At 51.9% G+C, this 14674-nt stretch overlaps 1 protein-coding gene and 1 long non-coding RNA gene across 3 annotated transcripts in view; one reads left to right on the forward strand and one right to left on the reverse strand.

The window, feature by feature from the left end:
* The window catches only part of LOC105191982 (lachesin), a 143455-nt gene that overhangs the window by 88888 nt on the left and 39893 nt on the right, over positions 1 to 14674 (forward strand). The window contains exon 2 of one of the 2 annotated variants that reach the window (XM_011155823.3): positions 4250 to 4347. In XM_011155823.3, coding sequence (XP_011154125.1) covers positions 4250 to 4347 — 98 coding nt within the window. Of the gene's footprint in view, positions 1 to 4249; positions 4348 to 14674 lie in introns of those variants that run through there. The other variant, XM_025297894.1, reaches the window with a different exon arrangement.
* On the reverse strand, positions 4761 to 14319 carry LOC112588338 (uncharacterized). Its single transcript, XR_003112762.1, has 2 exons — positions 14259 to 14319; positions 4761 to 5538 (listed from the first exon to the last, which is right to left on the reverse strand). It is a non-coding gene; the product is annotated as an uncharacterized LOC112588338 (long non-coding RNA).

Genomic DNA, 14674 nt, shown 5'->3' on the forward strand with positions numbered 1-14674 from the left:
AGGGGGGAGGTGGGGGAAGGAGGGGAAGAGACAGAGAAAGAAGAAAATATCCCGGGATTCCTGCGCTCTCAGCGCGCTTTGCATTTCGGTTCGTGTGTCGGGTATCGAGCACTCCCGAGCACGCATCTTGAAATGCCATTCCAATTAACAAAATTCAGTGGCTGCGTGTAATGCGTGAATAGGCGGAGAAATCAAATAAAGAGCGCCGCTGGGAACGCCGGTAACTCCATCGGCCTATTCGAATCGCGTTCTGTGTATGTGTGTTCCTTTCTATCCTTTTTTGTGCTCACAAATAAAAGTGTCGTTCCGCGCCTGTGCGTGGATGGATACTGGCCGTTTTGAAAAGAAATATTTTCCAACCTGACTATTTCCACAGGTTTGTAGCGGTTCTACGAAAACTCCGACGAATATGGATGCGTCAAATTCACATTCGCTTTATCTCGTAAGCCACGCGCGTAGCTTTATCGCTATGAAACGGCGCCCGTTTCACTTGGAAAATAAATTTTTCGGCCCTTCTCTCTCTCTCTCTCTCTCTCTCTCTCTCTCTCTCTCTCTCTCTCTATCTGTCGCTCGTCGCTCTCTCGTCGAATACCTAAACGCTTCTCCCTTCGGCTTGAATTTTATCTCGACGGTATATTAAGTTGCGCTCACTGTAGGGCACTCGCGCGACCGCGATTCCTCTTCAGCCGCACTCGTGAGTGCGCGGGCGCATCACGGTTGTTGAGAGTTGCGTTCGATCGACGACTGTTCTGACGACACACACGTACAGAGAGAGAGAGAGAGAGAGAGAGAGAGAGAGAGACGCGAAAAGCAACACAGGTCCCTTGTTGCGCAGCGCGCGACGTGTGTTGCCGCGTCGTCATAGATGTGCCTAGCGACGGCAACGATTTTGACAACGGTTCCGAAAACTCATTAAAGCCCGTTCTTTCCGCGACGTGATTATTGTTTCAAGCTCGCCTTGTTTAACGCGCCGCGAGTTAACGTAAAAGCTCCCGGCGCGGGTAAACGCGGAAAAAGCAATTAAGTGAGAGAAGCGGCGGCGAAAGGGATTAAAGCGTTTTGAATGAATCACGCGCGTCTCCAGCGGACCGCGGAATAATGTGCGTGGAGAAGTAGTTCGGGCAAGAGGTTTTTCCGCGCGATTCAACAAATTGGTGCGTCGCTTTGGCTGCGCCCGCGAGAAAAGCGTTTACCGACGGCTCGCAACGAGAGGTAGGATCGAGCAAACTGCCGCGTCGCTCTGCGTCCCGTTCCTCTTTCTCCTCCCTCCTCCCTCCCTCTCTCCCTCTCTCTCTCTCTCTCTCTCTCTGCCTCTCTGCCTCTCTGCCTCTCTCTCGTTTGGAAATAAAACAATGTGCAGCGAACGAGTGTCGAAGTGGCGGCACGGTACACGGACCGTCAACCAGCGGGCGAGCGACAAGAGGCCGGCGCGCAGTGATTGTGCGTGCATCATTTATTGTTGTCACGACACAATAATTCTATTTCCGGAGCGGCCCCGATTAATCATTGGCGGGTCGCGTGATCACTCAGGCGCTGTTTCGAATCTATTTCCACCATTCAGACTTCCAAGTGACAGAGCGGCGGACGGGCGCGCGATACTCGCGCGCGCGTTGATACGCATTGCCGTTGCTTCGCGCTGAATAGTCTGTCTCGTATCAAGGGATTTGATTAATTCTATGCATTGTGTCCTTCGGGCTGTATGTCGACGAGTGCGAGAGGGCGGGTGGGAGGGGGGAGGGGGAGAGTAGGTGAGGGATCTTACGAGCGACTATAGTCGATATTGCGAATCCCCGTCGCTCGACACGAGCGATCGTGTCCGCCCTCGGCCGCTCGCTCGAGCTCGCGAAGCTCGCGAAGCTCGCGAGCTTTCCGCGCGCGCTTTTCGCGCGGAGACTTTCAAGAGGCGCGGCGGATCGAGCGTCGAAGAGTCGCGAGAGAGCAGCAGGTACGTACAGCAGCAGGCCACGCTAACGTGTACGCGCATTGAGATTACCGCATTCCCGTTCACTTGGACGATACTAACGGGCTATTTACCGATCTGTAATTACCATTCCGAGCGAATCGGGGTGGGGTGGTGGGCAGGGGAGAATGGTATAGTCCGCGGGCAATTTCGTTCTCACAGGTCTGTGCTGGCCGGCAACGTGTGTCTACGGACACTCGATCGTCCGGGGCTTCGCTTTCCTTGCTGAATTCAATTTCCCTGAGTCCACAGCGGCGGATCGCAGGTGCGTCAAGTTGTCTCGGCCGGCGGAGATTGCATTTTAGCGTACGGAAAGAAAGTTGTCGTAGTTTTTGGCCATTGATCGATACGACCGGCGCGCTCTTGGCAAACGCCGTAAGTTTGACTCCCGCGTTGCCGCTGGAGAAACTTCGGCGCGTTTGAAGTTTCGTTACTTTCGGAAGATGCACGCTATTCTTTACGCGTCCGCCGAGATGCGGCTGGTGAGCGGCAATTATCCGCGACCTGCACGAGATCGTCGACGGAGTCGAGCAGTCGGTACGATATTCGCCCGACGATACGACAGCAGTTGCGCAGGATCTAATTCCTACCTGCGCGAAATTAGTCCCTCTAATCAAGAGCCTCGATATCTCGGAGCTTCGCGCACACTCGGAAGATTCGAGTCTTCAAAATTCAATTATTCCAAGCTTCCAAGCTTGACACGTAATAAACTCCGTGCTGTCTCTAATTTTCGTTGCGCGTGTACATTTCATTGCGCGTGTCTCTCAAGACATGGTTTGGCAATCTATCAGCGCGGCCTGGTCGCGGCCACGATACAGCGATACAGTATTAATCGAAACGAACCTGAAAATCCCCCCCGACGGCGCTCCTCGCGGTTTACGGGTAGATGACGAGCGTTGCGCCGCGCGCGCGGATGAACGTTAAAATAGTCCGACGGATCCGTTTCGCGGCTCCCGCAACGAAGCGCGGAAGGTCGAAGGTGTATCGATCTAGCAATTGTGCCGACGACCGCGGAGTAATCGCGATGGAGTCAATAATCCATGATCCGCTCAGCCTGGGAACAGCTCTATTCCGACGTGTAATTGGGATCAGTGCTTATCTGTTGGCGCACAGCGTGTTCCGGCCTCCGACTCGTCTCGTCCTCCGTCTCCCTCCTCGTCGCGCGCCCCTCGCCTTCTTCCGACGCCTTCGTGCGGTACGTGTATACCGTGACAATATTTGTGCTGGGAATTAAAGTATCGGCCGGCCGATCCGCTCGTCGTGATTCGCCTCGATTGATTTTCGCCGAGGCAATATGACTTTTCGGGACTGTGTTCCGAACAACGTGGACATTTTTTGCCGGGGCTGGCGAATAGGATACGTCGGCTTTCGAATCGAAATTGATTTCCCCCTCCCCCACCCCGCGCGGGGGACAGTGTACACGGCGCGTTACCTCGCCTGCGATATAACGTAATATAACGTGGCTTTGTTTAAATAATCCCTGTCTCCGTGGAAAGGCCAGACGAGCAGCGACGGCGCGGCCGGCGCGGTCGTCGCTTGCGAGACCGTTTGAGAGACGTAGCGCGTTTTCAGCGCATACGTTTCCGACGCCGACGCCGACGCGACGGCGGAACGCCATCAACGGCAGCATAATGATATTCAGAACTTGCAGCGAGACTAGAGGTGCGGTGCTCGCTCGCTGTCGAGGAGCGTGAACATTTCGGGATGGATACGGAGACATATTTCAGCTGCGCACGTGCTCTCATCGCTCGCTGGCGCACAGTTTGCCGCGTGATGTGTCGCGCGAAATTAAACTGTTTTGCGTCAGTAAATTCGGCGCGCGCGCGCGCGCCGATACAGCGAGAAACGCCGCAAACGAGTCACTCTGAGTCACGCGCCGTCACTCGAGTCGGATTCCGCGCGCTGAGATTTTCCCAGGTCCTTCGACCTTCCGCCGAAGGTGAAACGTCCTGTTCGCGCGCGCGCGGTATTCGACTCGCTGGGAATCCGACGGGCGAACGACGACTCGCGGCGAATGGAATGTTAATTTGAGTTTAATCACCGGCTGGAGAATTTCCGCGCGCGTGCTATCGCGAAAATATATATATATATATATCGCGATATCGCGGCGGCGTCGCGCCGCTGGCACGTGGTAAATTCCACGCCGCCGATCGCGCACGATCTCGCGCGTTATCCTCGCGCGCCGAACGGGCGCTTTCATAGCGGCCGGCGACGTCGTCGGACGACGCGCCGCGACGCAACGAAATGTAGTTAATGGATCACTTAGCATTTAACGTCGCCCTGTTTCAGAGGGACCCAGCTTCAGCGCGCCAATAACAAACGTGACGGTCCCGGTGGGTAGAGAAGCTATCCTCGCCTGCGTCGTGGCGAATCTCTCCATGTACAAGGTAAGCTGCCAAAAGCGCGACATCCTTTAATCCTGCACACAGCGCGTTCGTCGGATCCGTTGTACTTTCAGGGTAAACAGAGAGAGAGAGAGAGAGAGAGAGAGAGAGAGAGAGAGCACGCGCAAATGACGTCCCTCGCAAAAATACCGCCCGACTCGGGAACGCTCGCGCGAATAAATGTAACGCGGACTCGAAATTCTTTGCGCGCGCAGACCCGAGGAAACGAGGGCGAATAATTCGCGAATTCGATTTAAAAAATGGAACGCTCCGATAAGTCGGCACAGCAGTCAACGAAGTGCGGCGGCTCCTTGGAAAGTTCGCCGCCGCTGGAATAAAGATGAACATTTCGCGACGCATCGGAGCGGCGCGCGCGCATGCGAGTTCACCGGGACGAAAAATGGAAAATCGTTATACACTGATAAACAAAGTTTAATTTAACTGCCAGTTACAACGGACATATCCTGCGGACTTCATTGCCGGCGAATGTATTCGCCGGCACGCCGCGGAAACGTGGGAGAGTGCACGAATGGGTTTCGCCTCCGTGCGCGCGCGACAAACATCGTTCACCGTGAGTCCGCAAAGTCTGATGAATTAAAGTTCATTCGTCACGTAGCAAAAATTTATCCCTGTCGTGCATCGCTATCGCCGACGTATCCTTTGTTGCATTGTGTGCGCGCTGCGGTCCCGTAGAAAAGAGAGGGAACATTCCGCGTTACAAACCGGCCGTTGCAAATCCGCCGAGATCGAGATTTAGTAATAGAGGAAGTCCCCCCGCGCGCCCCGACGACGAATATTCGTTGTGTTTTTCGTCGCCATTTTTACGCCGAGGCCAGATGAAAGAATCCCGATGCGCGCGCGGGAAAAGCGCCGACGCGGAAATGTGTCAGTGGAGCGCGCCCACATTCATCCTGTATCTCGTTCTCGCTAGTTTCCCTTTTCTTGAAAGTATATTGCCGGGATTCCATTCTTACTTCGAACTTTTCGGGAACGTCAAATAATGCGAGTTTCCACCATTACGTGAAAAACATTCGCCGAATTCCTGCGATGTTCACATTCTCAAGACGCGCTGCGAATTCCCGCCGGTGAATCACATATTTCGCGATCCAGCGACGCAGTTTTGGAAAACCTCCGCTTGCTTCTCTTCGCCGCCCGCCGCGCCGCGCGCCGGTGCGGTGCCGGGAGTATTGCGTCCTGCAAAGAGATACGGACAGCGATATTAAACGCAGGCAGGAAAGATGCGCGCGAGTGTATATGATTTCGCGTATTCGAGCGGTGCGACGGTGACGCAATCAAATCGCAGTCTGCTCGTAAGAATTCTCGACGCGTTCACGGATGCGCTCTGAAAAATACATTGAGACAGTTTCACGAGAGAGAGAGAGAGAGAGAGAGCCTTCACACGCGACGAAATAAAATAAAACGAAAAAAATATGGCGATAATGGAGGAGAGCGAGAGGGGATTTCAGGGGAGCGCTCCGGGAGTAATCGCGTATGAAGTGCAAATATTTGGAAAGTGGCCTGTTTGACAGACTTAGAACGGGCTTAGCTTAAGTACGTCAGATTAAGCCAGGATATTGCGCAATTACGGCCCGCAGAGGACGAAAAGCGTTCATATCGCGCTCTCGCGCTTCCTTCGTAGCTTACCTAACACCATAACGCCCGGAATAGGGTTTTAATCTCAAAATATATTATTCGGAAATTAAAGGGGCCTCGGCGACGAGGTGCGCGGTGGCGAGACGCCGTCGTGCGGTAAGGAGAGAACCTTGAAGACCGCCGGAAGAAAATTCTTTGTAATTATACGCGATTGTGCTGCAATTAGTGGGTACGGGCACGTTACACTTTATTCGTCGCTGCAGCAGTGAAGGAAAGATGTATACTTAGCGCTAAGTACCGAGACAACGTGATATCTTTACCATCCCTCGGTTGTTTAAACGTACAGAAAGTGCGCGTACACACACACACACACACACACACACACACACACACACACGCGCGCGCGCGCGCGCGTATACTCACCGAGACTCACTAAATCTTCCATACTCGCCGCTTGTTTAAAGTACGAGCGGCGCATCTCCCGAGTTCTCGTTTAACCGTCAAATTGCCGCAAACCTACCTACCTACCTACCTACCTACCTACCCAAAACTTGCCTGCTGGAGTAGCGCCACTCCTGGACCATAATTCGACAACACAGCGCGTCTTAAATGGGTGGCATGGCGAAGATTTGCGGCGCCTTAAACGACAGTAAGCGGTGAAAGTTTACTGCATGCGGCGGGCGCGTTCAACTCCGCCTTCTCGTTCCGGCTGGAGCGATGCTGGGGCGGCGAGGCAGCAGGAATCGGCCGACATTCGTTCTCAGAGCATCCGAAATGAGAGACATATCTCATCTCCGATAAGAGCGGAATTTATTTAGAAAAATATGTGCGACATTCTTGACCAAATGGAATCCCGATGATCGCCGCCTTTCATCTCGGCGCGAAAGTGGCCGCGCGTGGCTACCTCATCGCGTCGACGACGACGATTCCTCCGAGTCAGCCGGCTGTTTCTTTTCCGAGTCGCGAGGCCGCCTCGCATTCAGGCGAAATGATTCGCCAAACGTTGTCCTAACGACTGCGCGGCTAAATGGAGCCGATCGATCTCTCCAGCGCGTCATGAGAAATAGTCCCGTGGAAATGCCATTTTCATCGTGGCGCGAGGCTCGTGTCGTCATTGTAATCTCACGCTGCCTGGAGTAATATATCGTCGAGTGTAAGTAAGCCAGACGGCGAGATCGGTACATCCCCGGCGCGTGTCAAGAAAACGTTGCGTAATACCCCAATGTTACTTTGCATCACGCATCACGCGTTGGCCGCCTAAATTTCGCCGCAAACGAGAGCTCGCTAGCTAGCTAGCTAACTAGCTAACTAGCTTGCTCGCTATATAGTTCGCTCTCACTCGTCCGCTCGTTCGTTCGCTCGCGCGAACGGGAGGCTTGTTCGCATCGCGCAGGCAGTTATGAGTAAGCGGCGAGGAGAAGGTGAGACGGCTCGACCCTGTGATGTAGGGTCCTCCGCGTGTTGGTACACGTGAATGTTAATCAGAATGGGATTTACATATGAGGCTCGTATTACCTGGTAGTCGGGCAGATGCACCGGGAGGAGAAGATAACGGCCTCCAGAGAGAATGGAGGGGGGATTTAGGAGAGGTTGAGGGTTGCGTCGGTGTGTCGGCCGCAAGAGTCACACGCGGCCTATCTGTAATAACGTGCCACGTAAGACATAATTATATATCACGCCGGGATTATTGCCGCATTTACACTGCGCCGCGCTAACAATGAGAATTCGACAATGTTGCCTGCCGTATTACGTAACTGCGGGGACGCGAACATATATCTCGTCATTCCGCGCGACTCGATTGTATGCGGCAGGCAGGCGACAAAGTTATCTCTCTCTCTCTCTCTCTCTCTCTTTCTCCCCCCCCTCTCTCTCTCTCTCTCTCTCTCTCTCTGTTTCGCCGTTGAACGACGGCAGATAATAATGATATAGCACGCTCGATCGTAAACCGGCGTTACGATTATTATCGCCTTTTACGCGTTAAGCCTCGGCGCGGCTCGGTGGGCCGCCGCGCGCGGATGGCTGAAGTGCGATGTCATCGCGTTGAAAAATTGTCTTCTGATTACGCTTTAATCGAACTTCTGAATTATTGATTGGAGTTTCATGCAAATTCGGAGAGCCATAATGGTAGCCATCAAGCGGTTAATCACATTTTGCACGATCGATACTTGCCGACTATTACTCGTCGCTCTTAGCTATACTGCCGCGGCTACGACTAATTTCGTTCGAATGGTATGGAAAGTGCATGATAAAAAAGCGAGAGATTGTCAGTCAGTCAGAGAGAGAGAGAGAGAGAGAGAGAGGGAGAGAGAGAGAGGGAGGGAGAAGGGGGGAGAGACAGAAAGACAGGGAGAGAAGGGGAGAGTACAGTGATATAGAGGAACTATATCACGGTTGGGCTGAAATGCTTACGCTATGCGGGTTCGGATACGATGCTATCTGCGCGATATTCGATATCATTATCCGCTGTCGCGTATATTATTGTCCTCGTATATCATCCATGTAACGCTATATCGCTAGTTTCTTCGCTGATGTTTCGCAACATATCGATCCGATGTATCCGATATAGAGTTCATTCAGAATGCAACCGTTTCAATCGGTTGATTTGCAATTAGAGAAGCTCTCTCCCCCCCCCCCTCCTTCCCGCTTTGTCGAAACTCCCGAATGTCCGGTGTCGCGTATTGTCAGCCCGCACGCCTATCATCGTAATCCCAGCGGGGACTTTCGCGATCGTCTGAGAGACGGCACCGCTCGCGATGGAGAATTGCAGCGACCGAGACGCACACAACACAATAGACAGTCACGACTGTTCGACGTTATTATTATCATTGTCTGCATACTGTCACACTCCTGGTCTCTCGCTCGCTAAGCTCGCCGTCGGTCCTTCGGCATGTGTTCGCGACTTCGCAATCATTGCAGTGCTCCAAGGTGCTGTTCCTGACGTCGCGTTTGCGTTACATCGCGCGATACAACTTTCGGCATTTTCGGATGCCGCCGTCTCTGCTGCCGCGTGGACACGACGTAGCATCCTGCTGCTCAGGAAGTATTCCCCGTCGTCGTCGTCGTCGTCGTCGTCGCGTATTAACGGATTCCTCTCGACCGCAGGAAGACTCACATGTTACCGGTGCGGACGGTCGATCTAAAGGGATACCATCGCGCCGTAAACGCGAAAGCTTTATACCTCGTTCGACGGAAATCACATTTCTCCTCCCGGCGCTCTGTCGGAGGAGCAGGAGCGACCGGTTACTGCGGAGGTTCGTGCAGGAGCCATCGAAATAAACGGAACGACTTAACTTCGTGTTTCGGTGCATTTCGGGAAACCGTGAAAACGGGGCATTTTCCATTTGATCGAGAGAGCGCCGTACCGATCCCGCGTGGCCACTTCCCTTTAGATTACATTCGTGGCCGTCTCGTAATCCTCCGCGAAGGACATCAGCCATGGCGTCGTACGACCGCGTCGAACGCGCAGAAAGACAGGCGTCCGTTCGTAACCTGCGAACGTTTTCATGGCTCTCTTAAAATCGGTCAGAGCTTACTCGTCGGTTACTTACCGTCGTCGTCGTCGTCGTCGTCGTCGTCGTCGTCGTCGTCGTCGTCGTCGTCGCCGTAGTCGTCCTCGTCGCCGTCAGCATCAGGTTAGGCGAGTTTATGCTCGACGCACCGGTCGTGCCGGCCCGTTACAGGAATCTTGGACGCGGACATCGGATCGTCGCTCGAGAAAATTACGTCGCGGAAAACAAGTCTACTGAAGTATTCATCACGCGTAACGGAAGGGCGCTACTAATTCAACCAGTTGCTGTTGGACGCGCGCGCGTGTATGTGTGTGTGTGTGTGTGTGTGTGTGAGCGTGCGTGCGTGCGTGCGTGTGCGGTGTGTAAATAGGTATATACGTGTGTACTTTCAAGCGTGTGCGTGTGTGTGTGTGTGTGCGGCGGGGAGGGGGTGAGTGCACACCCGTTCTATGTGAAATATTGACTCTTCCTGGCCGGACTCGCGTGCCCAAACTTTATCACGATCGAAATTAACGGAAGCTCTCCGCTCTGCTTTTCGGGCTTTTTTGTTTATCACAAATCTCTGTCCGCCGGATCGGCCGCGATTCATTAGCCCTGACGAATGATAGGGTCAGCGTACGGCGCGCGGTATGGTCGGCGGATCCGTTCTTAATTGTCTGTAATGTTCCCCCGGGGATGTGAGGGGAGCTCTCTACATGTGCAATTTCAGGCTCACCCCGACAGATACTCCGGCAGGACAAGCGACGATGTCGTTTCGCCAAATCAGACCTTTCTCGTCAGTCCGATTCGTCGCGCGGTTTCGCATGAGGGGTATCTCGCGAAAAAAAAAAAAAGCGAAAAAGGGAAAAAAAAGAGCAGAAAACCGAGAGCCTCTATCACGGTCTGAATTTGCGAATGGGAAATGGGTGAAAGCATTATCTCTCGATCTATCATCGTACGCTTTCTCACGATGAATGCATGCATGCATGAATGCGCGCCCGATGCGTGACTGCGCTTTCGTATAAATAAATCAATACGGGGCATTCGTCTTCATTCGTTTCGCGCGGCGCGTAAGTATCGCCGAGCTCGTTGCTCACCATTTGGATATGCGAACGTCGCACAATAGTCGAGGTTAATACGACTTTGCACTCGCTAATACCGCCTCATAAATAATAATAATTCACGTTAGACGTCCTTTCTTCTTTTGTTTTCCCCGCCGCGCCGTGCGCGCGCCTTTTTAACTCGCCAAAGTGTAATTAGCCAAATTGACGCGTCGGCGAGAAATAAAACGCTGCTCCAGAATACGACTGTTGTTTCAGCAGTATCGTTTGTAACGGCACGGCCGTTATTGTCGGGTTCGTTATACACTGAGTTGATGAAATAATCACTGAAATGCGCGTTTACGGCGAAACATTTGATTGTCGGTAATTCAATTGTTTTTGTCATGGGGTGGAATTATAAAAATAATCCGGCAGAAGCGTGCCAATGTTCGTGCATGCACGCTAGGTGATTTAGCATTTATATCCCCCTATTATCTCGAAATGAATACGCGCGAAAATTATCTTCCGGACAAACGAGCGCGATACTAAATTAAAATAACGAAACGCATGTTATCGATCGTCCCGCTCCTTTTTTTCTCCTTCGTGCCGCTGCAAATTTCACTGGATATGCGCGTATATTCGCGAGAGTGAGAGAGAGAGAGAGAGAGAGAGAGAGAGAGAGAGAGAGAGCGAGAAAGAGGGGGGAAGCGAGAGAAATCTGTTGCAGCCGGAAAAGTTTTCCCATAGATACAGATTCGATAAAGGCTCTCGGCGAAAGCAACGACCGACCCCGAGCGTTAATACGACGATCTCGTCCCCTTACATCTGACCTTAATCGTTAAGGTTAATTGTTTCTGGCACGAGCCGGAAGATAAAAATCGACCGCCTTCCGAGTAACTCCGGCCAACTTTAGCTTTATCGTTATCGTCCTGATCTTCGACGGATGTTAGCGGGATCGCGCAGGAGCGACGACATTGTCGCTCGACTTTCATTTTATCGCGCTCGGAGTGCGCGACGACGTGCGCGCGCGCGCGCGCGCGCGCTCGCGACACTGCCACGTCGGTTAACGAGGGCAGTTAACGAGGGAATTAAAGTCCTCGAACGATGATTTCTCATCGATCTGCTTCGTCTTAATCAGCGGCTTTGCGGGGCCGTAAGATATACGACCGCAAAGCGCAAAGCAAATAATTATAGCCTATACAGGGACGATCAATGGCGTCCAATATTTGCGATAGATTTACCGCGCCGGCTACTAGTTACACGTTAAACGTCAGGAACTATTGTCAATTGCTCCCGTGTCACGGATATTTGCTCGTGAATAATTGATGAGATTCCCTTCCGAAGCGGGGCGCATGCACGGATTTAGATATTTCAAGATAACGTGGCCCGACAGATTGTTTCTCGCTTCATTCGGCCAATTTCTCCTCTCCATTAGAGCATTTGGAACGGAAGGATCTTATTCGAGAACAGAGAGTCACGGAGAGGGACAGATATTTCAGCTTCGTATTGATTTCGCAACTCGTGACCCGCGAGTATAAAAAAGAGAGTCGGGAAATGTTTAACATATGTTACATATACATCTATAGATTCTCTCGCACGTTCAAGCGGCCAACGGGGTATTCCCGCCGATATTCCCGCCTCTTCACTTCGGCCAGTTTCACTTTCAGCGCGGTGTTATACGCAAAAAATATTTTATCTCCTCGTCGTTAGCCTAACCCCGGGATAACTCGTCGGCGTGTGTATTACACGTGGCTAAACCGAGATAAACGTTAAAGCGCGCTGCTTAAGAGCGGGAATTTCTAACACTTCCCAGGATACTCGAGAAGACGTTGCGCGCGTACGAAGTACTCCGGCCGACCATTTTGTTAGTTTCCTTCGTGGTTACCGCGAGTTAAACTGAAAGCACGGCTCCGTTGCAATGCTTACGAGTGGTCGAAGTGCAATTTAAGCTCGAAGGGACTTAAACTTTCAGGAACGGGCAACGCAACTGGTAAGAGTCTTACGCTCTTTGCGCGAGCACTGTGAGCATACAGTGAAGAAAGACAGCTTATGTGTCTGCCTAAGTATAGTTGCGCCGTAACAAACGATGAGGACCGATCCGATGCGCGTTCTGATAACGCGAGTTCGGAAATCAAGAAACACACTTCGCGAGAAAATCTACACGGTGACGTGGATTATTAAATCTCCTCGTATAATCGATCGAGAGCGAAAGGGAGCGATGTCGGCGCGGATAACGCTATATAGTTATTACGACATTATTAGAGAGACGACGGTATCGCTGTATTAGCGATAGAAGCTCTCGCAACGAATACTTTTTGAGAATCTCATTAATTGATTGAACTTTCGTATCAAAGTCGTAATCGGCTCATTTTAATTCTATCTGTCCGTTACGTATAATGAAGTCGCTCATGATGAGAATCGTTTCCTTCCTACGGGAGCATTTAACCATCCGAGTAGGACGCTGCATATTAAGGAGGAAGTGGAAGAGAGAGAGGAGAGGGAAAGAGAATTCCAAGTTGAATCATCCGTAGACTGATCGGATATCGCATTGTTAGATTAACTACGCCGGGATATCGCTCGCGCCTTTACTAAAACGTGACAGATAAATCATGCATGTATTCAATAATTTGATGTAACAAATCCCCCGTTTCGTCCGCGTATAAAAGATACGCTGTTGCGCTTCTCCCATGAGAATCCGTTGATTTATTATAGACGTACCGCCGGAAATATAATCGATTTAATAATTAATGAGGATAGCCGCTCTCTCCGATAATGACGGTACCAAGAGTCTACGCCCGCAGCGGGGGCGAGCGGGGGGCGGTCGACGAAAACGAAAGATGGGGAGAGGAAAAACTGGGGAGAGGAGAGAAATGCAAAAATTACCGCATCGCGAGATATCTGCTTTACGAGCGAATGAATTGTTGAATCCTTCCCCCGGAGGACCTTCAGTCCCTTTCGCGATAACTCGTTGAATCCATTATCACGCCCGTAGACACGAACGATACCGCAGAACGGTGCTGTGCTGCGCACATACGTTTCCTTATATTACGCGGTATATTTCTCGACGGTGGTACACGCGCAATATTTGCTCGGAGCGATACGCGAGAGCGTAGTCGGTTATTATTTAACAGGCTGGCGCAATGTATCGCGCATTTTGACACCCTGCCGGCCCGTTTTTGTGAAATACGGCTGTAAGATCCGCGCGCGCGCGCGCACGGTGCCATTTTTCGCGTTACCGTTAGCGTTTTTTGCAGCTCGGCGCGGCGCCGTCGCGCTTTGAATACCGGACGCGCGTCGTAACAGCGACAATACTCGATATAGCTACGACAGTAGCCCGTTTCAATGCAAATCTGGAGCTTCCCCGCTTCACACACAATAATTATTATTACAATGTAAACTATATTAATAATTCGTATCGGTCGAGCGTGCATTGCATATTGCATGAGGAAGCGGCGTAAATGTCGATGTCGCGCGACCTGCCATTAGACCGACTGGGATCTGTACCGATTGGCCGGGTTTAAAAATGATTACAGTTCTGGATTTCTTCTTGTTCTCTCTCTCTCTCTCTCTCTCTCGCTCTCGCTCTCGCTCTCTCGCTCTCGCTCTCTCGCTCTCGCTCTCTCGCTCTCGCTCTCTCGCTCTCGCTCTCTCGCTCTCGCTCTCCCCCCCTCTCCCTCTCGCCCGAGATACCCACTTGAAATATTCGGAGCACCTCCGCCAGTGGGAGAATTTAATTATCTGATAGTCAACCGATCTATCTCTCTGTCCCTCGAGGAAATATATGTGCCCTTACCACTCTGTGCGGCTGAATTCCGGAAGTGAGTGCACCGCCACCGCACTCCTCCACGCTGGAAATAGGAAAAATTTTTATTTCGTTTTCGTTTCATGAATAGATTATCTATCTGTCGTAATTGATCGTCGTGAAATATCGCGAATTTATCGAGAGCAGGACATTGCGCGAGCGCGCGCTACGACGTTATTAATAGGCGCGTATAAAGGCAAAGGGCCGCTTATTTCATTACATCCGCGAGCGCGAGCGGTAAAATATCACGGAGACCTCAAACTGCCGCGGTAACTAGCGATAACTAGAAAAATTTGTTCCGCTTTATCGGCGGGAATACTCGCGCCGTTTTCATTTCATTCTTTATAGAGAGATTCTCGTGCGGGGTAACTGATCACCCTCGTGAAAATATTGCGGCCTGATCAACG

Source organism: Harpegnathos saltator, unplaced genomic scaffold (assembly GCF_003227715.2).
Source record: "Harpegnathos saltator strain DR-91 unplaced genomic scaffold, Hsal_v8.6 scaffold192, whole genome shotgun sequence".
NCBI classification, from domain to species: domain Eukaryota; kingdom Metazoa; phylum Arthropoda; class Insecta; order Hymenoptera; family Formicidae; genus Harpegnathos; species Harpegnathos saltator.